This window comes from Falco biarmicus, chromosome 9 (genome assembly GCF_023638135.1).
Source record: "Falco biarmicus isolate bFalBia1 chromosome 9, bFalBia1.pri, whole genome shotgun sequence".
Lineage (NCBI taxonomy): Eukaryota > Metazoa > Chordata > Aves > Falconiformes > Falconidae > Falco > Falco biarmicus.
Genome location: NC_079296.1, coordinates 9,734,337 through 9,759,571, shown reverse-complemented (window position 1 = coordinate 9,759,571; position 25,235 = coordinate 9,734,337). Strand labels below are relative to the sequence as shown.

General features: G+C 46.5%; 1 protein-coding gene across 7 annotated transcripts in view; it reads right to left on the bottom strand.

The window, feature by feature from the left end:
• The window catches only part of LOC130155165 (discoidin domain-containing receptor 2-like), a 61,244-nt gene that overhangs the window by 1,572 nt on the left and 34,437 nt on the right, over nucleotides 1-25,235 (bottom strand). For 6 of the 7 annotated variants that reach the window (XM_056352169.1, XM_056352172.1, XM_056352173.1 and 3 more), the window contains 13 exons: nucleotides 22,821-23,049; nucleotides 19,033-19,180; nucleotides 18,724-18,829; nucleotides 15,837-16,023; nucleotides 12,354-12,600; nucleotides 11,296-11,388; nucleotides 10,617-10,774; nucleotides 10,184-10,379; nucleotides 8,706-8,950; nucleotides 6,102-6,223; nucleotides 5,528-5,725; nucleotides 2,613-2,847; nucleotides 216-365 (listed from right to left, as the gene is read on the bottom strand). In XM_056352169.1, the coding sequence (XP_056208144.1) occupies nucleotides 216-365; nucleotides 2,613-2,847; nucleotides 5,528-5,725; nucleotides 6,102-6,223; nucleotides 8,706-8,950; nucleotides 10,184-10,379; nucleotides 10,617-10,774; nucleotides 11,296-11,388; nucleotides 12,354-12,600; nucleotides 15,837-16,023; nucleotides 18,724-18,829; nucleotides 19,033-19,180; nucleotides 22,821-23,049 (2,314 nt within the window). Of the gene's footprint in view, nucleotides 1-215; nucleotides 366-2,612; nucleotides 2,848-5,527; nucleotides 5,726-6,101; nucleotides 6,224-8,705; nucleotides 8,951-10,183; nucleotides 10,380-10,616; nucleotides 10,775-11,295; nucleotides 11,389-12,353; nucleotides 12,601-15,836; nucleotides 16,024-18,723; nucleotides 18,830-19,032; nucleotides 19,181-19,328; nucleotides 19,405-22,820; nucleotides 23,050-25,235 lie in introns of those variants that run through there. The other variant, XM_056352174.1, reaches the window with a different exon arrangement.

Below are 25,235 nucleotides of genomic sequence, written 5' to 3'. Positions count from 1 at the left end.
CCAGGAGATCCCTCCAGAGGGACTCCAAGAGACAAAAGCCAGTGCAGTGAGCCCAGATAAAGGGAGATAAAAAGAGGAAGGATACACTCAGAAGATTAGTAATAGAAGCAGAGTCTTCTGCAGGTGATGTAAGGCCACCCTGAAGGCCCTGGAGAGATCCCACCTGGATGTGACCAGGGTAACTCAAGAAGGAGAGATCACGTTTGCTTTCTTACCTGCCTGCCCTGGCTCCGGAAGAACTCTCCTGTGTTCTCGATGACTTGTTCATCTGAGAGGAGGCTGTAGGGCTGCTCCTTACACAGTATGAACATCTCCCAGAGGGTGACCCCAAATGCCCAGACATCACTGGCTGTGGTGAACTTGCCCTGTGAAGAGAAAGGATGTTGTAAGCCCAGGTTGCTCACAGTGCACATTCAGCAAAAAACACTTCAGTCTACACCCTCTGCAGCTAAATCCAAGGATGCAGAATTCACACCTGGAAAAGTGCTCTGAAAATGAGACAGCAGAGCAGGTGACCTATGCTCAGCAATGCACAAAGGGACTGAGGTGTGACAACCGCTTTGTGGAGCAGGAGCAGCATGTCTGTGGGACCCATGGGACAGCTCTAAGGTGCTGTTTTCACTGGGATAAACCTCTTGAAACAGGGAGCAAGTGTCAGATAAAGCCAGAGACTCCTGACCCTCCTCAGAAAGTCTGTATTTGCAGTAGTAGGAAAACAGACAGTGGCAGCCAGGCAGATAGCTACTGCCTTCCTCCACCCAACACACAGCAGTGCAGCTCAGACAGGCCTTTGAACAGAAAGCAGAGCCCTCAGGGTGGAAACAGAACCGAAGCAGACTCGAGACTCTTAGAGAAAGGCCAAGATAATTTTCATTTTTGCACATGTAAGAAGCTGGTGACAGCCTGCTTGCTGTCCCTGTTTTCTGTCTTCAAAAAATGTACCCAAACTGGCCATGTTTGCAACAATGCGTTTCTGAAGATGTAAAAAGCAGCTAAACATTGCTAGAAAATAACAAAACACTGGGAGGTTGGAGGGCCTGTTTGGGCAGAAAGCATCCAAGACCCAGATTGCCAAGGCTTATCTGGCAATGCCAGCAGCCTGTCAACGCTTGGAAGACATTCACACAAGGAAGATGGGAGTGACTTATGGTTTAGATGCAGCTGTAACCAGGAAAATAGGGTGAATTTAGGAAAGCTTAGGCCTATCAGCCTTTATAGCAGAGAATGACAATTCTTCTGGGTACCTGGAGTGTGTGTTGTAAGGAAGTTTAACTAGGTGATCTTACCAATTAGTCTGACAAAGGAATAATTGGGCTGAACATTAAGGAACTGCCTCCAGACCGGGTGCATTTGGGCTGCTGAACAATGTCCTAAGGGGAGACAGCAGGACCCTTAAACACAAAGCAAAACCCCAACCTCAAAACCAGCCCTGGCACTTGAAGTTTTGTCCCTGCCCCTCTCAGCTTCCCAGCTAGGGAAATAAGCAGAGAGGAGGCAACTTCCTTACAGTTCCAGCAGGGATCCTGAACGCCAGGCACAGAAGTTAGGTGCCAGGTGAGGGCTGAGGGATGGGACACCATTCAGAGGGACCTGGACAAGCTCCAGAAGTGGCTCATGTGAACCTCACAAGGTTCAACAAGGTCAAGTGCAAGATCATGCACCTGGGTCGGGGCAACCCTGGTATCAACACAGGCTGGGCTACGAAGGGATCGAGAGCAGCCCTGCAGGGAGGGTCTTGGGGTGCTGGTGGATGAAGAGCTGGACATGACCCAGCAATGTGTGCTCACAGCCCAGAAAGCCAACTGTACCCTGGGCTGCATCACAAGCAGCATGGCCAGCAGGTCAAGGGAGCTGATTCTGCCCCTCCGCTCCACTCTTGCGAGACCCCCTCGCCCCCCACCCCCAGTACTGCATCCAGCTCTGGGGTCCTCAGCACATGCAAGACATCGATCTGCTGGAGCAGGCCCAGAGGGGGCCACAAAAATGATCAGAGGGCTGGAAAACCTCTCCTGTGAGGGCAGGCTGAGTTAGGGTTGTTCAGCCTGGAGAAGAGAAGGCTCCAGGGAGACCTTACTGCAGGCTTTTAGTGTTTAAGGGGGGCCCACAAGGAAGGTGGAGACAGACTTCTTAGCACGGCCTGCAGCGATAGGACAAGGAGTAATGGTTTTAAACTAAGAGAAGGTAGACTCAGACTAGGTATAAAGAAGAATTTTTTTTACAGTGAGGGTGGTGAAACACCAGAACAGGTTGCCCAGAGAGGTGGCAGATGCCCCATCCCTGGAAGCACTCAGGGTCAGGTTGGACAGGGCTCTGACCAAAGTGATTAGTTGATGTCCCTGCTCACTGCAGCAGGGTTGGACTAGATGGCCTTTAAAGGTCCCTTCCAATCCAGACTATTCTCTGATTCTACAATCTGCACTGTATTTGCAAGGGCACACTCCTTTCCCAGGACAAGAGTTATGTCCAACACAACCTAATGGACTTCTTACCTGGGGCCATCTGTAGCATACATTTTGATGCTGTAATGACTGCTACACATGTATGTGTTACTGGTTTAGGAGCACAGTGAGAGTCAAAGGAAGGAACAGAAAATGCTTTTGTGCAGTCCCTACCAGGAGGATGCTTTCCCAGGCCATCCAGCGTATGGGCAGTACAGCTCTCCCCTGGATACGGTAGTAATCCCCACTGTAAAGATTCCTGCTCATGCCAAAGTCTGCAATCTTGATAGTGTAGTTGTTCCCCACCAGGCAGTTGCGAGTTGCCAGATCTCTGTGCACAAAATTCAGAGATGCTAAATACTTCATGCCAGAGGCAATCTGGGTGGCCATGTACAGCAGATTAGAGTAGCTGCATTAAAAGAAAACATAGGAGAAAGAAAAATCAGTAGAGTTCCCCACACTCAACTCTGTTGCATTTGATGTGTTGCAGTGACCTGTCATTTTATTTTCTGCCATAATATTGAAACTAAACTGTCTAGTTTTAGGGCATTAACACCCTCACCTGCCAGGCTAAGCCAAGCTCCTGAGCTGACTAAGCAAGAACAGACAAGCTGTCCCTGAAATTCAGGGCCCTTAGAATGTGACATCCTGTAGGTTTTTATTATCAACTACAATATCAAGATTTTCAAATAGTTTATGTACCAAAGCACCAGCATTCCACAGAGACATAGAAAATTAGGCTGTATAATCTCAGAATCTCATATCTTTAAAATACCAAGCTAAGCAGTTTTTAACACAGGCACCATGCTTACATAAATATGTCACTTAACAGTAAAGAGAGCTTACTTTTTGTAAAAATACGTTTATTATTGAAAATACAAACAGATGCATTTCCCATTTCATATAATCTTCATTCCCCCATTAGCAAAATTAAGATAATTATTAATAAAGTTGCGTGATACACAGTACATCTGACTTTCAGCATTCTTCACACAATTATTCTGTGATGCTCAGCTCGTTTCCCCACTGTGTGTGCTCAAACACTTCACATAACCGAGCACTTGTCACAAGAAATCTAATAAAACGTTCACAGTATTTCTCCGATACAGGTCAGAAAAAGAAAGTCTCAGCCTCCTTCTCTTTGTGTTCTGGTGGCAATGAGGAAAGCACTACCATGTTATCTAAATTACAATAGTGTAATGCATCTAAAGATCACAGATCAGATATACCTATTCTAATCAACAGCTACGCTATCACTACAGCGATTCAGAGGCAGCCCCTCACCCCGGCAGGGGTGTCCCGGCACCATTTCCCTCCCAGCCTTTCAGCATGGTGAGTGTCACAGCTCAGCCAGGTGGCACAGCCCAGTCCCACAGCCAGCTCGATGTTTCTCCTGATGTGGGGGGACCTGCTGTGCCCCAGAGAAGGAACTTTGCCACCCACTTCTACCTCGTTAACCTGATTGTTGGCTTGCCACATAGGAGTAGGCAGAGTCTCCAAGATCCTACATTCTCCCATCCCCCTGCTCCGTTGCCATTGTCTCCCTGCCTAGGCTGTTGCTCTTGCCACCAAGAAGCCCAGTCTCTCCTGGTCCACCTGCACCCTGGCAGGGTCCTGCCAGCAGCTACCTTTTGGCTACCTGCCCCTCCGCTCAGCAGCTCTGCAGGGCTCAGCCTGCGGCTCTGCATGGAGGGGCAGGATGGGAGACACTCCTCAGCCAAGCCATCGATTTGCCAGACAGCCAGAGATGCAGCAGGGAGATTCATTTCAAATACTGAAGAGCCATAAGGGCTTAAAAACATGTGATGTGTCTGCAGGAAAGGGCTGGTCACCACATTTGGTGCACCAAATATCGGGCTTGAGACAGGTGGGATGGTTGGACCTCACCACATCAACTAGACACCCACAGGCACTGGCAGAGACAAGCTGCACTCTTTGGCAGCAGGATTCATTTCGCTCTCAGTAAACAACTCCTGTGTAGACAGATATCCGAGCTAGCTGCACCGCCCTTCCTTTGATGTGAAACCGTATCTGGCTGGAAGGGACAAAAGGAGAGGGCTGGAGGATCAGCTGGAGAGAAAGAAAAACTACAAGTAGAGCCAAGTAATGGAATCCAAGGAAGAATAATGTGAGTGACAGAGCTGAAGTCAGATGAGAGGTGAGGAGGAGATAAAGAAGAAAGGACAGTTTAAGGCTTTGGCCAAGAAACAAAACCGCAAGTCTAAAGGTGAAAGCTGTTTCAGATGTGCAGAAAGGGCAGGAGACGGGAGAGAGCAGGAATATGTTCCTACTCAGATGCAAATCCCTGCCAGCTACCGGCACAAACACTGGTGTTGTCTCACCGTGGCGAGACCCAGCCATCCCCTGTCCAGTCCACCAACAGAACTGGCTCTGCCTAACTGCCTAGATCTTGAACAACAAATAAATCTGAGCCTTTGGGGAGGTACCTGCCAAAGGCTAAGCAACACGGCAGCGCTGAGCAGTGCAGGTTTCTTTATCACGCAGACTACATTAGTGCTACATACAAGTCTCCTCTGAAGGAACATCACCTGCAATAGAGATGCTTTGTTAGATTTAATGCTTCCATACAGGAGGGAGATAAGAGCCACTGCTGACAGAAAATGGTTTGCCAAAATATTCTCCTTCTGTTGGCTGATTAAATCTTGCCTCAGTGAAGCTTCACATAAAACTGTTCACGTAGTATTTTTTAGACATCCAAAGAACATATGAACTTTCTTAAAAGCCGAAGAGACATTCTGGATTTGCATCCCAAAATTCTTGCTGTAATGCAACTGGCTTCCCATATTAATGAAACATTTGATGCAAGCCCACTAATACAAACAGGTGGTCACATCAGTAAACAGTACATCTAAGATTGTCACGGTGACCAGAACAGCCCACAGCCGGGGACACTTCATGGGATAAGACCTCCAGAGGTCTCAAGAACAACCTCCCACACAAAGCAGGACTAGTGTCCACAGCACGTGCCACTAGTTGGGCTGGAAGATGGTCATTGCCCAAAAGGCACAGCAGATGCAACTGGTAGCTCTGGACTGTTATTTGTCCCAAAGATGGGCAGCTCCTCTTACCTGACGCAGGGAATATTGTTTGAAATGGCAAATTTGCTGTAGATCTCCCTCTGCGACAGGAACTGATTGAGGTCTCCATTTTCCATGTACTCTGTTATCATGCACAGTGGGTCATCACGCACACACACCCCCAAAAGCCGGATGATATTTGGGTTCTTCAGTCGTGACATGATCTTGATCTCTTTCAGGAAATCATTTCTTGTAAAACAGAAAACAGGTTCAAATCCTGAACTATTCCTTTCTCCAAGAAAAGCAGAAGTGGCATGTAAGAAAACCTCAGTTCAGAGACATTTACGCTTCTGCACACACTGTGTTTGAAAGCTGGTTCTGTGCTTGTGTTCAATGTTGACCCCTTCCCCAGCAAACAAGACTAACAGAGCATTTCCGTTTGATGTTGCATCTATTCCTATCCCTCACTGCCCACCCATGTCCTGTTCCTTACAGGAACACACAGACCATGCACCAGAGACACATGGCACTCTTACAAAACTCACCAGGGTTAACCTATGTCAAACTGTTGCTTGGGGAATATTTGTTTTTCTTCAGAGATCGTAAGCCCTGCAGATGTGCTTACCTGGCTGTTTTGTTGACATCTGACCTCAGCATCTTCACTGCTACGAGAACTGGCTGGTGAGTGAATTCTGTAGATGAGACTCCCAGGAATTCCAGCAGGCCATCAGCTTCACAAAGGTGCACCTGTGGGGCAGAAGGTAAAGGCAACTATGAGACCACGCACAGGCAGAAAACCGCAAGCAAACAACATCACACTGAAGTCCCAGCTTGGTCACCACTGGCAGAATGACCAAGTGAATGATCCAGTACAGGTGACACTGTTCTGATCAGAAACAGCCCACAGGCTGACCCTAGATCTTGGGCCAAATGGGTACGTATGCTATGCAGCCCATGATGCAGGAACACATGTGGATTGCAGCCTGACGTCCCTAGCACACCGATTTTCCTGCACACGTGCAGACTGGTGCAGTAGACTGAGGCACTCAGATTTGCCTGGCAAGTACAGGAGATGTTCAGGAAGGTCACTGGCCTGAAGTAGTCTGCTTTACTCTGCACGTGCATGCAGACAGCATGGCTGCAGCAGGTTTGGCATGTACAGCACAGAACAGCCACACAAGTCCAGAACTGCCCGGCAGTCTGGCTTGAGTCACTGCTCAAACTTAACTGAGGAGCATCCAGGAATTACAGCTAACTATGCGAAGTCCTCTAATTCCCAGGAAAAGAAGCGTGTGCATGATATGAACATCTCTCCTTTGAGCATACCCAGAGACGAATACTCTAAGTACACAGAATTCCAAGTTTCTTCAGATAAATGAAGACATAAGATTACTGCCAGGATTGTATAAGCACTGACAAGACACTTGCTTAAGAAGTTACCAGAACGCATATTCCAATGGACAAGAGATGCTAGGGTAGGGAAAGCAGACAGACTCAAGTGTGCAGGACAGGAGAAGGGGAGCAGGCTGGATGTGTCAGTCAAAGACACGCAGGAGTGAGAGGAATGTAACAGAAGCCTAACAAATTTTACATGAAGCAAGCAGCAAGAACTTACGTGACTAGGATGGTGAGGAGAAAAAGGAGACAGCATAGAAAACACCACAAACGCACAGAAGAGAAACAAAAGTACAAAGATGCTGCTGCAGTTACATGGCAAATGAAATCTGCTGTGGTAAAGGTGTAGTCATGAGACTAGGAACAGAAAACAGCCACAGTACTAAGTGCAGGTGATGTGTCACTGAGCCCAGGGAGTGGATGGTTAGGATCAAGGAAGAAAAGAGACTGAAAAGAAAGGAAGCTCTGAGTGGAGAGGTGAAAAAAGTGATGAGCCATGTTTCTAGAAGCAAGGCTGCACACTAAGCCAAGAGCAGTGGAGCAAAACATATGATGACAACTACTTTGGTAAAGACTAAGGAGGTGAGAAGAAGAGATGGGAGAATGTGATGCAGCACATTTAGAAAAGTGAGGGAAAGCGATGTAAGGAAAGGAGCAGATGCTGAATCAATCTCAGAGGACAATGGAGATGGGAGAGCCTAATGGCTGCTGTTTGACAACACAAAGGAGAAGGAGAAAGCTTTGACAGTTACTAGAAGGACAGGAATGAGAAGAAAAGAGAAACCAGAAGCAAAACAATGAAGAAGAAAAAAGCTTCTTTCACTTTTGGAGCATAGCCCAGGACAGGGCAGGATCCAGGCAACAGCAGAAGGGGCTACACTGACAGCCAGGTGAAGAGGCTGAGGATGTCAGCACCTCCGCAATACGAGGAGCAATCCAGAAAGGAGTGGGACAGGGAAGGGGCTGGGGTAGGGAAGGTGTGCCGTCAGAAGGGACATAAAGTTGAGCACATCACAGAGGAGGAAGCATTCAGTAAAAGGCTGTGCTTTGCCAAGATGTGGTAGACAGGCAGAATTTAAGGCTGTGCATGAGCAAAAGCTGGGAAGGAAAAGAAGAGAGTGGAAAAGTGGGAGCAGGAGAGTGGAAGACCTGCTCAGTATGGAACTAGGAATAGTGTGGAAATGAAGCAAGGAGAGAAGAAAAGGCAAGGTGAAAACATTCACAGCTTGAAAGGAGCTCAAGGAATAAAGACAAACCTTGGCAGATGACAGATGCATGTATCATGCTGCCCGAGGCTTCTGACACAAACCAGGGTCTGAGCAAGCAGCAATTCTAGAGAACATGTGAGGGCATCACCACACTTGGGAAGTCTGTCTTTGCTTGGGTCAGCATGCAGAGCCCCACCAGAACCTCCAGCTGTTAACAGGAAAGCTGTTTTTACAGCTAGGATCAATCTGTCTTGGCTGGAATCACTGCTAGAGTTTTTAAACGCACAATTGCATGTTTGGTATGTCCCCATGGAAGACCATAAGCCAGTCTGAATTCCCATCCCCAGGCCTCTTCTGTAAGCTCATGAACAGGGATATAGACAGCAAACAGAGGCAGTTTGCAAAGTTCACCTGTCGAGAAAGATTCACATGGTACCAAGCAGCAGCCTCATAGCACAGAGCTGGGCTCTCTGAAGCCTACCCTAAGGGACATCAGCTTTCCCCAAGAGCAAAGACACATATTCCATAAAATGCTGGTATGCAGAACCCTCAGCCCTCAAGTATGAAGCAGTGCCAGAGGGGCATCTCCTTTCTGTTGGAGGAAAAGTGGAAGAGAATGGCTGTACCTCTCCAAACTGTCCTTCTCCCAGCTTCTCCTTGAGGCGTAGCTGCTGCCGCGGGAATTCACCCACCGAGATGTCCTTCTTGGTAAGCGAATCCACAGTGAGGGCTGGGACAGCGTACATGTTGTTGCCAGTCACACCTTGCAGGTGGACGATATCTGTTTCGGCATAGTGAGGAACATTGTTCTGAAAGCCTTGGTGAGGTGTCGACTTGGTCAGGTCAGGCTCAGCATAGTCCCCACTGCACACTAAGGGGAAACCAAAGATAGGTGGAGTCAGACACATTCACTCCCTTAAAACCAGTACGGCCCATTCCTACCATGGAGACGCTTCCAGTCCTCTCGATCCTGCAGACCTCTGGGAATTCAGCCTAGCCACATGGCTACTACCTTGTACCAAAGTACACCCAGATGGAAGACTGCTTTGGTTTAACTAGGGCTTAAACCAGAACAAGCCACACTTCTGCAGACACCAGAATACCTGTGAGGTGCCAGTGAATTAGTGTTAGACAGCTGCCTGCTCTATCCAGTTGAGCGCTCAAGTTCCTGCCCAGACGTGGAGACATGAGTGTGAAGTGATTTCCTGTTCCTGATTCACCCTGAATATAATCTGTTTCCCTCACCTGATGCAGGGGTGTTTGCAACATCAAACCTGCTCTGGATTCCCTTCTTGGTTGAAGTTTCCATTTTCCATGTCCTCTGTTAGCATGCTACATTACCTTTTTCAGCTTATTCACATCAATACCGTGGGATAACTCTTTATATAACTCCCTGTATGTTCAGTATTACACAGAACATTCGTTCTGCTTCAAATTCACATCCTGACTCAATCCAAATCTGTCTCCCTGTGTAGTATAATGCTGGATCTTAGCACCCCGTCAGCGCTTGAGGAATGCAGCACTGCTCTTCCATTTGCTGATCAGCCCTGCCATCACTGAGTACAAAACACTACTGGAAAGTTCCCTTCTGCCCGAGTCCAAAAGCTCCCCAGGGGTTGGAAGCCAGGGCACCACTGACAATTCTCTGCTGCATCTCCCTCTGCTTTTTGTAGGGGAATTTCAAAGGGCCCTTGCTGCAGGAAAAAATGTTAAAGGTCTCAGCCAGCCAGTCTGGACAGCACAGGAGTGCTGCAGGCAGCAACTCCACTGCCAAAGCACCAATGAGACAAAATATGTGCGATTGTTCCGATTGCCAAAATTGAGCTCCTAAAAGATGACCTGGCTAACGTATAAACACAGTCTTCAAAGAGAACAAACAAAGGCCACCACCCTCTAATGGGGCTGATGCTCCATCTGCCAAAGTCACATGCTAAAAAGTTTCCAAGCTCCAGAATATTGTCTTAGGGTCCCTGGGTTAGTATTGTATTGCATAGGAGTCAGAGAAGATTACTTAAGACACTGAAACAAGTGGCACATTGTAAAAATCTGAGAGAAATAGTGAAAGAATAAATGCCTAGCTTCTGGAGACTGATGATGACATTACCTGAATCCTCTGCACTTTGGGAGAGTTCTGGAAGCTTTTGGAGCAGTGTAGCTGGCTGGTGATATTCCAAATCCAGTGGAAAAGCACGTTCATAAGTGGGATTTGACTGGTGGATCTGGGTCTGGTTGTTGGCAATAGTGTAGCTGTAGAAGGAGAGGCGAACTGTGGCATCCTCCTCCAGGATTCGACGTGGGGCCTGCAAAAGAGAAGAAAAGTGCTGAGGCAATGCTCAGTTAAGTAATGTATTGGCTGCAACCGCAGCAATTTCCAGTAACATCTTGGATAGGGCTGGCATCCTCCCCTGCTGTGAGAACAGGGTTTTCGCTGCTCTATGGAGCTGTGGAAAGCCTGCGCTTTCCACGTAATTCTGAGCTCATTAGAGTTAATGCTTAGTACTGAACTTGTGTTTGCAAAAATAGCCCCATTGTATTACCTTTTCCAACCTTTTTTGAACATATTGCTTCCAAAGAATAATGATTATAATCATCAGGAGCAGTAGAATAATAGCCACAAGGCAGCCCACAAGGATGGAGGTATTGGAGTCATCTGCTTTCTCTCCTATCCAGGTGCTGGTTACAGATGATGTGGTTTCTGCAATCACAGAGGCATGAAGAAGAATCTGAAGTTAAAGCACAGGTTATCTGTGCTGGCTAACGTCCTACATGTCCCTTCCTACAGTCTGGTACAGGAAAGATCTTAGGCAGCTTCCTGAGCATTAATACTAGCTGTACTCACATCTTACTCTTATCATAAATTCTCATTCTTGAGGCTCACAGCTAAGAATTGTGCAGAGGACTTCTGCAACCAAAGACTGTTCTTTGTGTTGGAACAGATTCCTGCAAAGGATCCATATCAGAGCAGACAGTTTTCGGAGTTTCACTGGCTGCACATATGCCTTCAGCCCACTTGCTCCGAGGCAGCCTTGGCCAGCTGAGGGAAGAAGAAATAGCTGAGGCTCAGAGGACTGTAAGATGCAGCCCTGTGCACAAGGGCAATAACCAGGCCATACCCAAATCTCCAGAAACAGAGGGAAAGACCATGTTAACTACGATGTTACTGTGAAGTCCCCAACACTTGAGCTACTGGCATGGCTAAATAACAGAACTCCTTACCCCAGGTCCCCTCAGTAACATTGCACTCTGTTTCCAGAAGATCCGTTGTGCTTGTGGCTACCGTAACAAAATTAGGATTCACGCTCTCCATGTCTGTGGGAAGGAAAGGAAGGTGTCAGTCCAAAAAATCTCCCTGCTCCTGCCAGCCGTCAGTGCAACCCCAGCAGCCACCCCTGCCTTCCCAAGCAGGTCACAAACAGCTCTAGATACCTGCTCACTCAGCACTTCCCAGCACACCTGTGGGAATGAGCCTCTGCACTGAGTGGCACATACACCCTGACCACAGCCAACCGCCAGCATGTGCGGGATGCTCCCCTGAGCTTGGCCAGACACAGGGGACTGGAGCAAGGGTGCTTTTTTCCCCCCATTTCAGCATGATCGTAAGAATCACCATCCCAGGCTAGTCTGCCTAGTTCCATGTGTGACAGAGGGAAGCCAGGAGGGGCTGCTATCAGCAAGCTGCAGGCAGCAGCAGCAGCAATCCCACTCTCCAGGAATGCTCTCTCACTATAGCTGATTAGGGACCTTCATGTAGGAAGCTACAGTCAGATCATTTCACTGTCAGTGCTGGCAGTTTTCTCCAAGACTCTTGTCCATTCCCTTCTAGAGCCTTTCAAAGCACCTCATGTCTTAACTACGATGCAGAAGTCAGTGCCTTGATGAGGAAAAAAAAAATCAGCCTCTTATTTTTCGTAATTGCTAACTTAATCATCTGTAGATACACTTAAATTATAACAAAATACTTGGTAAAGTAAAAATCAACCCCACAAGCCAGCAGGCAACTCTCTCTCAAAGAGGAAATGCTCTATAGTCCAATTTTTGGTTGCCCTGCTTGTGCATCTCCACAAATGCATCAGTGTCAGCCTGAAAAGTATCTACTGTGGACTGGCCCTTTCTGCTCCCGCATTGCCCTTCCAGTGCTTCTAGCACCTCCTGCCTCCCATCACATAGCCCCACAGTGCCCTACACTCACATTAACCCCACATATCCCGCACCTCCACACCATTTCTTTTGCTTTCTGTGCTTTGCCAAATCTGCTTGATTGAAGGAATACTCACCTGACTGGAAGGAAATCTCGCTCATCATCATCCAGGTGTCAGCAAAGTAGAAGCGGCAAAGTATGGCTTTACCTACACGCTGATTGAGGGGGACAGTCACAAACCTAGCACTGGGGTTTTTGTCATCCAAGACAGTTGCCACACCAACAGGTTCGGACTCCCAGTCTGCAATCAGGCGTGGTTTGAACAAACACTCCACCTTCTGGAAGATCTTCACCCCCTTGGAAAACATGTTGTTACAATGCACCTAGGAAGAAGAGAACTAATCAGTCAGACAGGAGAAAGTTTTACTGAAACAAATCAAACCTCAGGGATTTTCCATCCATGAAGATTTTCTATTTCTAATATTGCACTGCATGAACACTCCTAACCCAGGATGACCGAGTTGGTTCCAGTATAGCTCCAGCCACTCAGTGTGCAATGAGAACATTTAAGCAAAAAGTTATCCGAAATAGCTCTTACCTTCAGATGCAAAAGCTACATTAATGGTCAAATTTAGGCAGGCTCTTCAAAAAGCCCATATAACGATCAATCAAACAAAGCCTGTACCGATCTGAAGCCTTACAGACCATTTCTCCTTGAACATATAACCTGAAGAGGGGAAAGCAAAACCATGCATGGGCTCTAGCTTCTTTTTGCATATGCTGTAGGCTTTCTGTCTAAGCTAATTTCTTCAAAAAACAGTACAAGCTCGAGAAGACGTTCCCCCAACACAGAGCAGCTTTTCTGCTGTGGTTGCACCTTGAAGACAACGAAGGATCCAAGTTTTATGAAGACCATTATGCAAGCCTGCACCCATTAACCTCTGCTGGTAGCTCATCATCAGGTTGTCCCTGCTGCAACAGCACCACTGACTTCGCCGATGACGTTGGAATTTAGACTGCAATCACTGTGCTGCCATGTCAACATCTCACTAGAACAAAGGCATCCTCTCTCATCTCCGAGTTACAGCTCCACATAGTCCACTTCCACAGTAACAGTTCACAAACTGCTGTCAGGCTGACTTCACACCTCCTTCTCTATTTGGGAGGTTTAGTTCATCCTCCCAAGAACTGGCAGCAGCTTGCTTCCCCCTGCTCTTGGGCTGCACCCAAACCAAGAGGCTTCAACATCAAAGTGACATCTCCATCTTCCTGGGTTGTGGCACTGCAGACCCATCACCACCAAACACCAGGCACTCTCCCAGGCCTTCAGCACTTCCAAAGCAGGCTTCAGGAGGAGGAACAAAGTTGGTAAGGATCCTTTATACTGTTCCCCTGCCTGCCCTCAATACAAAACCTGCCCCTGTGCCTTTTTAAACAAACATGACAGTTAAAGCTCTGCCACGCCATCCTGAAGATCTGGACCACAGTATCTTGGCACTATGGCCAGTGACCAGGAACCAGAAGCAGTAAGATCTTCAATATCCTTTAGGCTACTCCATTTTCATAGCCATGGTGGTCCAACCCTTCCTAGCAGCTCTAGAAATCAGTTCCTAATGACTGGAGTATTAGCAACAGTGACAACAAGTTTCCAAACCAAGTGCAGCTTTGAACCCCATTAATTGCTTGGCCTCTGCAAGGTCTCGCAGTGAATAGCAGTGAAGCAGTAATGAGGATGACAGGCCTGATGAACAGTAAGGAGACAAAAGAACAGTATTTGTGTATAATTAGGAACAGATGAAGCTTAGACAACATCATTCAATAAGGAGAACTAGTCATCCATAACAAGGCAGGAATGCTTCATGCCTGCAATATATGATTTGTGCTACATTTGGACTGGAGTTGGATAGGTTCGCATCTTGGACTGATACAGAGACACTTTCTATTCCAAATACCACCTACTAAGGTCTAATTTTATAATAAGCCTAAGTAATTTGCAATGCAGTTGCAAAACTTGCTAACATTTATTTTTAATACTTTCTTGGATACTGGGGAAGTGCAGAGGACTGGCATAAAGCTAACAGGTAGGAAGATACAAGAAAGTATTTACAGACCACCTGGCCTATACAAAATAAATGCAAACAGATGACATTCAATAAATAATGAAGAATAATTTATGCTAATCAATACAGCTTTATAATGGAATACTAGACGAAGTAGCTATTTTTATGAGCTTATGTGTTTGATTGATCAGGATGGCTGTGTTTACATGACAGACTTTTGTAAGGCATTTGATTTACTCATTATATCATCTGACTCCAATTAGCATAGTATGAACTCACGAATTATACTACTTGATTAAAAATTGTCAACTAGTAGATCTTAGAAATTTTAAGGCACAAATTAATCTCTAGGTGTTTTTCTAACCAGAATGTATTCCTAGATCAAGGTTATTTGGGTTTTTTTTTCAGTGATCTTAAAGAGACAGCAGAATTACATCAATAAAATAAATTATGGGGGAAAAAATAAGCTGTTTCCTAAAATAATCTGAAGTTTTCATAACTGACTCATTTCAGGGTTGTGAACTTGGGAACAAAATGCAAGTGGTGCTTTCTACCCTGGACACCAGTAACTTTGAACTGACTTTCAGCATGATACCGAAGTCTTAATGAACACTGGCTCCCTGTCCGTTGGCTAGGACAACTAATATGATCACAAGATTCATAAACAAAGAAAAATTGTCCAAAAGCAGGAAACTGGTACCATTCTTTTATGCAGTTTGATGGAAAGCCTGCATCCAGTTCCAGTTTCTATACCTCAAAAAGTGTACCGACAAAGAAAAAAGGACAGGAAGACAGCTACCAAAATGACCCTGGATCTCACAGGGAAGGCATTGAGAACTTCAGCCAACTTAGTTTACTGAAGCAAACATTAAGAAAATCTTTTAATCACAGTGTAGAAGCAGGAATATTTCTGAGAAGGCAGGTCTCTATTCTTGCCAGCAAAAGCAGGCTAAGAGCCAATGGTTGCAAGTTAAAAATAGACAAAATAAAACTAGGGTAAGTAACCACCAAAACAATTTACTTAAGGATGTGGTGGGTTCTCCTTCATTTGAAATCTCTACAAGAAAAGCCACCAATCCTTTTTAAAAGATTCTGCTGTTTACTACAAGCTCAAAGTTCAGCTCATCCTTTTCCCACGTGCTTAAGCAATTTCCCACAGCACAAGCACAGATTGAGGCATCCAGCAAAATTTTTGGTCAAAATGGGAAACAAAATGGAAACATTCCTTTACCACAAGGGTCAGGCAGCCCCTAGATAGTAAGTAGCCTACAACCTAAATCCACCTCAGCTGCCTAACCACCACTTCAGGTGTCTGCTTTTTATTTCTTTAAGCCAAATACTGAAAGGAGAGTGTCTGAGCTCTGGGGAGGCAAGTGCTCCCCCTGCTTTACCTTTCTACACTGGCAAACGTGGGACATCTGCTCAAATTCTGCCTATGGTGGATTCTGCTGCCAGGCACCTTGTATCCTCCTGCTTTGGGAAAGGGATCCAAAGGGGCAATCAGGAAGCACCCAGACCCAAAGCCTGTCCCAGGCTGCTGGAGAGGGACAACTGACTACCTTCATGGAGGTAAAGTTCCGTGGTCGGTCAAACTGGAACTCCATTTCAACAGAGCCTGTGCTGAAGCTCTCGTTCTTCCAGCCAACATAGTCATAGCCTGGCCACACACGGTACTGGTGGCTCTGTGTGAAGTCGTCCAGTCCTAGCACACCATCTGTCAGCTGGCCCAGACCACCGTACAAATGCCTAGCAAGAAAGAACGAACAATGAGGCAGAACACCAGCCAGGAGAGCTCAAACATGAAAGCACGTGGGTCCTTCAGTTGGTACCAGGAAAAGAGTTTATTCTGAACCAGTTCTGGACAGGAACTCATTCCCTGTTCTTACGCAAGATCACCTTTATTTTGTCAGAGCTGGGCTTTTAAAATCTGTCCCTCCACAGGAAGAGACAGAAGCTTTTGCATTGATATCAAGCAGTAACAGCAAAGCCAAACTACAAGCAGAGTCTCTTGAGAATGAAAACTGAGACTACAGAAAATGACACTGTACGGTCTCCAAACAGAGAGCTTTAATTGCAGCATTTCACCATGGAGCTGCATGGGAGGAACACTGCTCCGTCCTGTCCTGGGGGAACCAGCAGGGGAAGCTGTGCAGGCAGGCACAGAGAAGAAGGAAAAAGAGCAGTGAGACCATGGGCAGCTCACCCAGCCACAGCCAGTTCTAACTAGGATAACTGTTGGCATTGCTCCTTGTGCAAGAGGAGAGCGTTATCGGCTCCATTTCCACAGCCTTGCCCAGGACCCTGCCTCATTCCACCTCAGAATGCAGAGCCCACTGCAGTTTTCCAGCACTGTTCCAGAGTAGAAGATGCCAGATGTGGTACACTCCTGACTCACCAGTCTTCTGGGAGCCATCCCTGGCACGTCCCTTGTCCTACAGCAAGGAAAGCGCAAACAGTTCAGCTGTACTAGTGCCTGAACTTGCTCCCTGGACCGGTTCCCTTCAGCTGCCTCTAGGCAGTCTTCGTAACCCGGGCTGGGCTGCTGCTACATACACCGAAGCTCTGCAAGTACATTCCAAGTGAGCCCTCCTGCCACTAGGATTTGCACAGGTATGCATCTGTTTGAACTCCAAAACAGGATTAACAGCTGGAAGAGGCAGACTCCTGCTTCCAGGCCAGTCAGGCACATAACCTAGAAGTCACATAGTTTGAAAGAGTCCTTGCTTAGCACGCTGGGGTTTGTGCCTACATCTGTAGCTCCCCGACACTCACCAGCTGACCCAGCTTCCTAAGTTAGTGCTGGTGAGCTAAGTGCAACACCTACATCTTTCTGCACATAAAAACTTATTTTTAAAATATCCAATCCCTGCTATATCAACGCAGCTTGAAAACATCAGATATTAACATATAAAAACATCGTTACTCAGTATCTTGCAACATCCTACAAGCATGAATAATGTACTTTCCACCCTGTTATTTTAACATCCAGCATGATAGAACACAAACAAGTTCACAAAAATCACCTCTAAGCATAACAAAACATTTAGGCAACAGTAAAAATCTTCTGGAAGTTAATGACAACTGAAACAGGACATAAAATGAAAACACCTTAAGTCAATGGGAGACAGCAGGTCACTGAAGAGACACTGTCAGATCACTTATCAGGCACATTCATGCACAGGCAGGGATATGCTGCCTCAAAACGATATCCATGCCCAAGTTTGTCTGAGGTTTCAAGCCATTGAAACACACTCAAATCTGTATTTATAGCAAAGAAAGCTGTTACACTAATGTCTGGAAGTTCAGCCAGTTATTTAACATTTCAGATACAGACCCTTAACGAACTCTGTTTCCATGAGTTAACTATCACATAAACCAGAGACACCAGAATGTCAATAACATGCTACCCTACCTAACTAATCTCAGTGATGTAAAAAGTTAACAGACCTTGTAATGAGCTGTCAAAATCCAGTTAATTATGGCTTTTTGACTCCAAATTGGAAAAGCATCATACCCAAGAAATCTTTAGATTGAGTAATCAGCCACCTTCCTCTCATACCACATTGGCAGTGGTGCCTCTGCTGATCTGGAGCTTCTCACAGGGAGTGATGCAGTTTTCCAAGTTGTTTCAAGTCCATCAGAGCTTTGTTTTCAAAAACAATGTCTCAAATCTGTCCAGAAGCTCACAGGTATCAAGTGCAGGCCTAGAGTTCAGGTGTTGCGCACTTTCTCGGATGCCCAGTTTACCCTGGAGACCTCCTGCAACAGTTTAAGATGCAGTCTGCTAGAGAATGCATTTCAGATATCAAACTGCAAAAGCAAAGGCAGTGAAGAGGACAAGGACCTTCAGCTGCTCCAGCAACACTGGGACTGCACAGGGAGAAGGTCCAGCCAGCTCTCACTCTCCAACCTGGGACAACAGAAGAGTAGCAGCACCTTAAGCTATGCACCTTAAGCTATCAATGACAGCTTAAGGCTATACCTGAACCAACAAAGAAATCAGTGCAGTGAATATGGTCACAATTAGAGCAAGAGCGATGAGGGCTTTAAGGCAACTGGACACATCAGGACTGCATCATCACATCACGTAAAGATGGAAGCTGTGAACAAAGACAGTACTGAGCTGTATAAGGACGTACTCTTCTCTTTAAAGAGAAGTAACAACTTCCAATAACAAAAAAATTATTTCTTTCCTGCCAGCCTTTGTCTGCTGGAGGAAAATGAATCTGATGCATCCTGAGCCCACGCCCTCCTCTAAAAGAGCAACTAACAACGTGTCAAAGGGCCTGGACTAATGAAGCCATGATGCTTTGCAGAACTAGCAGGCTAGCTTACAGCTCTGAAGGTCTCAAAGTGTTTGGGATACAAGATACTGGGGACAGGGTAAGTAGGAAAGAAGAGATAATTCGCACAGTGACCGAGAGAGAACAGGACGACTTCTCCCACCTGCGCTCCTGGTAGCCATCATAGGTCGAGTCATTCAGATAAACGATGGGGAAGCCAGGAGCCGCTATTGTCCCTCCTTCAGGGATGCTATAGGATGCCAAACCATCTAAAAAAGAAGGCCATATACCTCAGAAACACAGCAGCAGCAGCCTTCCATCATCTCTGTCCATATGATCCTTTTATTTATGATGTGGACCAACAGAAGCAGTTCCATGGGCCTGGGATTCCCTCTGCATACGTGGGGACGCAGGTGAGTCCCAGTCAGCATTGCGTAAGGACTACTTTCCAGGCATGGGAATCGCTACTTACCATACCAGACACAGCCATAGAGCTCCACCCTCATACAGACAGTCATTGGCATCTCTGTCACAGGAATCACCCGGATAAAGCGTGCAATGATGGGAGGCCGAAGATCTTTCAAGACCACGTCGTAAGTGTCGATGTTGCCTTGGATCACCTGGAGAAGAGAGATCCTTACCAGCAACTTCTCCCTGTCGTGTTGTTCATTTGTACAGTGGTGTACTTGCATCTTATCATTTGACACTGGGGAGCTTTCCCACACAGTACCTGCAGAGGGTTAGCTGCTGCTGCTCCCCTCCGCCTACCTGGTACGTGGCTTACAGGGTGAAGGGTGCTGCCATTTCACCTCCTGTCCACTGCAGACCCATACCAGGCTGTTCTCTGAGGGAGAGGAGAATGGCAGGAAGGAGATGAATGTACATGTACGTTGCAAACACCTCCAGTTACTACTGCTTAATTCCTCTTTCTTCAAGCAAGCCTCTGTGTACTTTCTCAAAACAGGTAACTGAGCACTTGCTCTCCTCACCAGTTACCTGGTGGAGGGTCCTGATGTCCTTTCTCTATAAGCCAACACAATTCCAGAGGTGCTGCAGTGTTTGGGGGATGAAGGCGCAAGCAGCTGCACAGCAGATGTCCTGAACTGAAGTGCTCAGCATTGCCACCGTCACCCCATCCTGCTGAAGCGCAGTCTGATCTAAACAGCGACTTTCATCCTCCCCCTCCCCTCAGTTTCACTGCAGTTCTGGGAAGAGTCCACTATATTTTGACAGTCAGTGTGTGGAAACAGCTGAAGCTGTCAATCCCCCAGTAGTTTGGAAAGTATTTGGTCCTATGGAAACAAAATAAGAACACTTCTGAGTGTGAAGGTTCCTGTTCAGAGATGCTATTGGTGGGAAGGATGAATCGGAGGCTGAGGTTACTCAAAAGACCATGTAGATTGCAATTGTTGGTGTATAGGCAGTTAAACAGATGAGGGGGGCCAACGAGGGAGGTGTTTTCCTCTTCATGGCAGCAGGGGAGATGTCCAGATGTGGCTAGAGTCCACTCAGAAGTAAAAGACCTTGTAGTGTCACAAAAAGAAACCACTCAGAAGACCCTACCTCCCTGAAGAGCCAGCCACCTCTGGTGGTCTACTGGACCGCACCAGGATAGCTGTGGAAGTTCCCTGTACCCGGCCGGACAGCTATACAAAGCCACAAAGTCCCAGGAGCAGACCAAAGAAAACAGAAGGAAAGCAAAAGAGTAAGCTCACCTCCTCGACAGGCCTTTAACCTGCAGCCTCTTAGTATCTCTCTTCCTAGGAGAAACACCCATGACTACTTCTAATGAAGCAGGGAGTACATAAGTCATTCCTGTCTTCAGGAAATAAGTGAAAGCAATTAACCCTTTCAGCTGTCAGACAGCCTAAAACAGGAGACCTGGAAGCCACCTAGGCCGGTTCCACAAGACCTTGCTGATAGGAGATAAAAACCACAAGGAGACAGCATATAGCAGAATATCCCATCTTCATCACAGGAGTTGGACAGATCCTCTGGAGTTGGCCATTTGTCAGGGAATCTGAGGTGACACACGTCAAGCCAAAGAGTCCGAGACAGACAGTGCTGCACAGAGGAACAGGAAGAAAGCTTCAGCCATCCACATCATAAAAAGGCACCTCTGCACCAGCTCCGTAGTGGAAGAGCTGACATTTTTGCTTGTCCTGTAGAAACATCCGAGAGAAGCAAAAGAGAAGCGGCACTTTCCCTAGCACCTCCACCAGGTGGGGATGCTGCTATTGAGCACACAGTTTCTCAGGGCCAAAAAGCCCAAAGTGAATCAGTTGTGTGAGGCACAAACTCAGCACCAGCCTCCAGTCCCAGCCACTACTGGTGCCAATGCTCCCAACAGCAAGAATGAAGTGGTGCTGCTGGCAAACGACTGCAGGTGGCTGACAGCAGAAGATGATGAGGACCCAGGACTTAACGGCACTTCCACCACGCAACATCAGCACCAACAGAGAGGACCAGTCTTAACTGGTACCAGAGACAAGGGGTCATCAAATTGACTCTGCCTTTACTGAGCCAATTAAAGCTGGAAGTGACTTCCCTTGTGAGGAGCAGCACAGGCTACATGTCTGAAACTTAGCAGCACAGTGAAGGGGTTGGTTTGGGTTTTTTGACTGAAATAATTTGTCTGATCCCCTTGGACAGAGATATTGCCAAGAAGGGCTCACATAGTCATACCCTGAAACATCAGCAACTGGGCATCTATCAACTGCAGGACTGGAAGAAGCCTTCCTAATGCATACAGGGAAGTAGATTAGGATCTTGCACCTCATTCCAAGGTCTGAATGATTTTACAGGACATTGTAATCAATTTTTTTGACCAGACAGCAGTGCCTCTGAAATACAAATTCACTAATGGAATATGCCCCTATTGGTGACATTTTGAAAAACATGGTTTATGGAAAGTCATTTTTCAGAGAAGCTGAAATGGCAGGAATTGCATTCCATTTGGAAATGTCCAGAATGTATGTCCAGAAACAGCAGGGACAGAGAGGCAGAAGCATCTTCTCTAAGGATACCAGGAGGGAAACCTTTTTGATCTCATGTGATGGGAACAGGTATACACACAGACAGAATATATGTGGACTTCCACATATACAAAACAGAGGATGGCTCACATTACAGCATCATACACAGCTGAACACATGCTCATTACCCTATTACAGCCTAAGAGGGAGATCTTGCAAAAACTGACACACTAAATCGTAACACCCGACGCTAACAGAATCCTGAGTACCCAAGAACAGCACTCTGCACAGGACTGGGGTGGGAGACAAGGGACATTTAGCTGCTTGTGGACAGTGTAAGCCTACTGAGTTCTGGTATCACTCAAGATGCAGACAGACTTCACCTAAAGTACCGAAGAAGAACCGTTAACTCTTTTCCTATCCTGCAGACAGTGTTTGTAGCGTACACCTATATGCAAGGGATGGGCAAGATAATGGCAACGGCCAAACAGCCAATCAAAGGTCTGTTAATGAATTATTGGCTCACTCAATCTAAAAGCTATTACCTAATACTGAAAAACAAACCCCACTGTTGACTTCCAAAGCACCCCCCAGCACAAGAAAACATCACACCCAGTACCTTTCTACTTTGGCTTAGGTCTTCAGGCTTCACAAGCCAGCCTGAGGCAGGGTGACCAGGTCAGGCGAGCTGCAGATAAGAGAAGGGGATTCCTTCCCAGGGGAAGTTTAGTAATTACAAACATGACCAGAGTACTGCCAGTGCTGAGCTACGTACTCAGGTCTGGAGAGAGGATAAGACAACTGTGAGGAGTGAGAAGCCTAAGTATGTGTGCTCAGCACACATCCTACCCTCTGAACTCCTTCCTCCTCACTGCTCCCTACATTGAACGCTATCAGATGCCCAGAAACTCAAGTCCATTCCCTGCCACCCCCTCTCTTTTTTAAATGAGAAAGCAGGCACCTGCTTTGCAGCTTCCCATTCAGAAGCAAGCATCTAGCTGGTAGAGGGACATTCACATGATGTTCTGAACATGGACACAAAGGCAGTGAAGAGACAACTTTCAGTGACAGCAGTAACTGGGATCTGGGGGAGTCAGGTCAGGGAAATAAGAGTCCAACATCACAGCAAACACAGGACTAAGGCAGAGAACCCTGAATGCCTTGACAGAGAGGAGCCAGGATGAAGTAGAATGCACTATGCAGTATGTAGAGGATGTGCCTTCTACAGTCTAGTTCTCCATAACAACATCTGCATGCTCCATGATTCAGTTCCTGCTACACTCACCTTCCTGCCCTGACGGTCCTTCCAGGAGATCCAGCGCTCTCCATTGCGACTATAGTCAATTCGGTAAGCACGGGCAAATTCTTTGCCTGTGGCCCGGGCATGCCGTCCCTGAGTCCCAATCAAAGTGATAAAAAAGAGCTTGTGCAGGTCAATTTGAAGGAACTGTACATCTTCTGGCTGCAGCAAGCCAGCCGGGCACCAGGCTCCATCCCCCTCTTCCCTTTGTAACCTGAGGGGAAAAAAAAAAAAAATCACACACATTAAAAAAAGCATCACTTCCAAGGATCTAGTGTTCCCAAAAACTGAGGAAACACCTTGAAAGTTTGAGAATTGGGAAAAAAGAAATCAAATCAGCAAATGAGACCTGACAGCTGGCTACCAAATACCTCTCCCCTTCAGGGTGATGGTCAATTGAGACTTAAAGAGTTCTGTAGCCAGTTCTCCCCTATGCAGAACAACTCCTTCAGTTTCAGATACCTTTCATTAACTGTTAGAAGCAATTTCTTTCCCAGACATGCACCTCCACATTGATCAGAAACAGCAATGCTACTCAGTAGGCAATTACATACCACATGCTTTTCAGCACCTTGCTGGTGAAGTGCATACTCACTTCCAAACCCCACACAGAAGGGCCTGAACCTCCGCTTGACCACCTCCTAGAGCTCTAACAAGCACAAAGGGGAGCATCTTAAAAATCCCTTTTCAAAAGAAAATCTCTGCCCATCTACAAATTATTCTGTGCCATCCCAATGCATCTTTCATGTTTCTGTCATTCATCAGAGCTGCTTGCACAGGCCACTGCTGCATGTAGGATGTGAAGGTCTCTGCTTCAAAGCTGAACATTGTGGCACCAGCTGCCAAGATTAAGGCTTTTATCCTTGGGAACTGCACACTGAGCAGAGTGCTGCAGCTATCAGCGCCACTGAAGGTAACACTGCCTTACCTTGGCTTCTGTAGGCTCAGCTGTGCAAGCCACAAGGTGGTGAGAGTTTGAAATGTGAAAAATGTATCCAGACACAAGACCACCATGTGGGGTTTTTAGCAACAAGGATATCTTGGCGAACAGCAAGCCCTTGAAGGGCCCTTGTCTTTCGGACAGCTACCCATCTCTGCTTGATGGGATCAGCGAGTGCCACCCCCCATGCTGCAGGAGGCAGCACCCAGGAGACACTGGAGGTCAAGGCACAGGCTAGAGAAGGTTTTTGTTTCAGGTTCATCAGCTGTTTGTGCCAGACCTTCTTACAGTGAAGTGGCAAGTAAAAGAAGTTATAAAAAAAGCAGGAAGGGTGACTGAAATGACAGGGACAGACATCTGCACTGGACAACTATGACCTCTAACAAAATGAAGTCAGCTGGAGGGTGCCTTCATGTCTTCACCCTGTGGACATACAGCTGCCCTGGCAAAGAGATGATGGTAACAGATGGCAAGCGATGCCTGAAGTATTTGCAGAACCAGAGATAAGCCATACCTCAGAACAAAATAAGTCTCCCAGCTTTCAGACCCACAGGCTTGTTCAAACTCCATTAAAACACACAACACTTAGCATCTTTGCTCCAACACAGACTAAGGAAAAAAAATATCAAAATCAAGCACCAGGAGAATTTTATGATTTTGGACTGCCCAAACTCATCACAAGAACATAGATATCATAGTTATCCGGAAATTCATACCTGACTTGCACCAAAACTGTAGGAGTGTTTGAGATCATCATTATAAATAATTCCAAGGAAACTTACATCTGTAAGTTAGTAGCTTTGAGAGAAATGAAATAATGAAAAGCCAGGCTCAGGACAAAGGTAAGTATTGCTTGACATTGAAAGCAAATCCTTTAGCTATTTTAAACAATTCCTTGACTCTGCAGTCTCCAGGTTTTTGAGTCAGAGTGGACACAGTCCATTTCCTCAATAGGATGCTGTTGAACAGTTTACCGTGGTAAATGATTTCCTATGTTTTAGTTTAAAGCACTCTTATAAGAATCCCAAGGGCACTGTCCCTAGCTGACATGTAAGTCACAAATCCATTAGAGATGTATTCATAGAACTACAGGAAGATGAGGGTCGGAAGCAACCTCTGGAAGTCTCTAGTCCAATCTCCTGCTCACAGCAGGGCTTAAGTCCAAAGCTACAGTGTGTTGCTCAAGGCCTTGGTACAGCCAAGTCTGAAAATATCCAAACACTGAGACATCACCAGCTCTCTGGGTACCTGTCCCACAGCTTCATTTTCACAGGAAAGGATATTTTTTTCTTCCTTGATATTGAATCAGAATTTCCTGTATTACCACTTGTGACCATGACCATTGTCTCTTGGCCTGTGCACTAGTTAGATTTAATATGGAAGCAGTGAAGAAGCTAAGCAAACAGGTTTATTTAAGGGTGAGAGAACTTCTTCCTCAATCACATATTGGATATACAGAA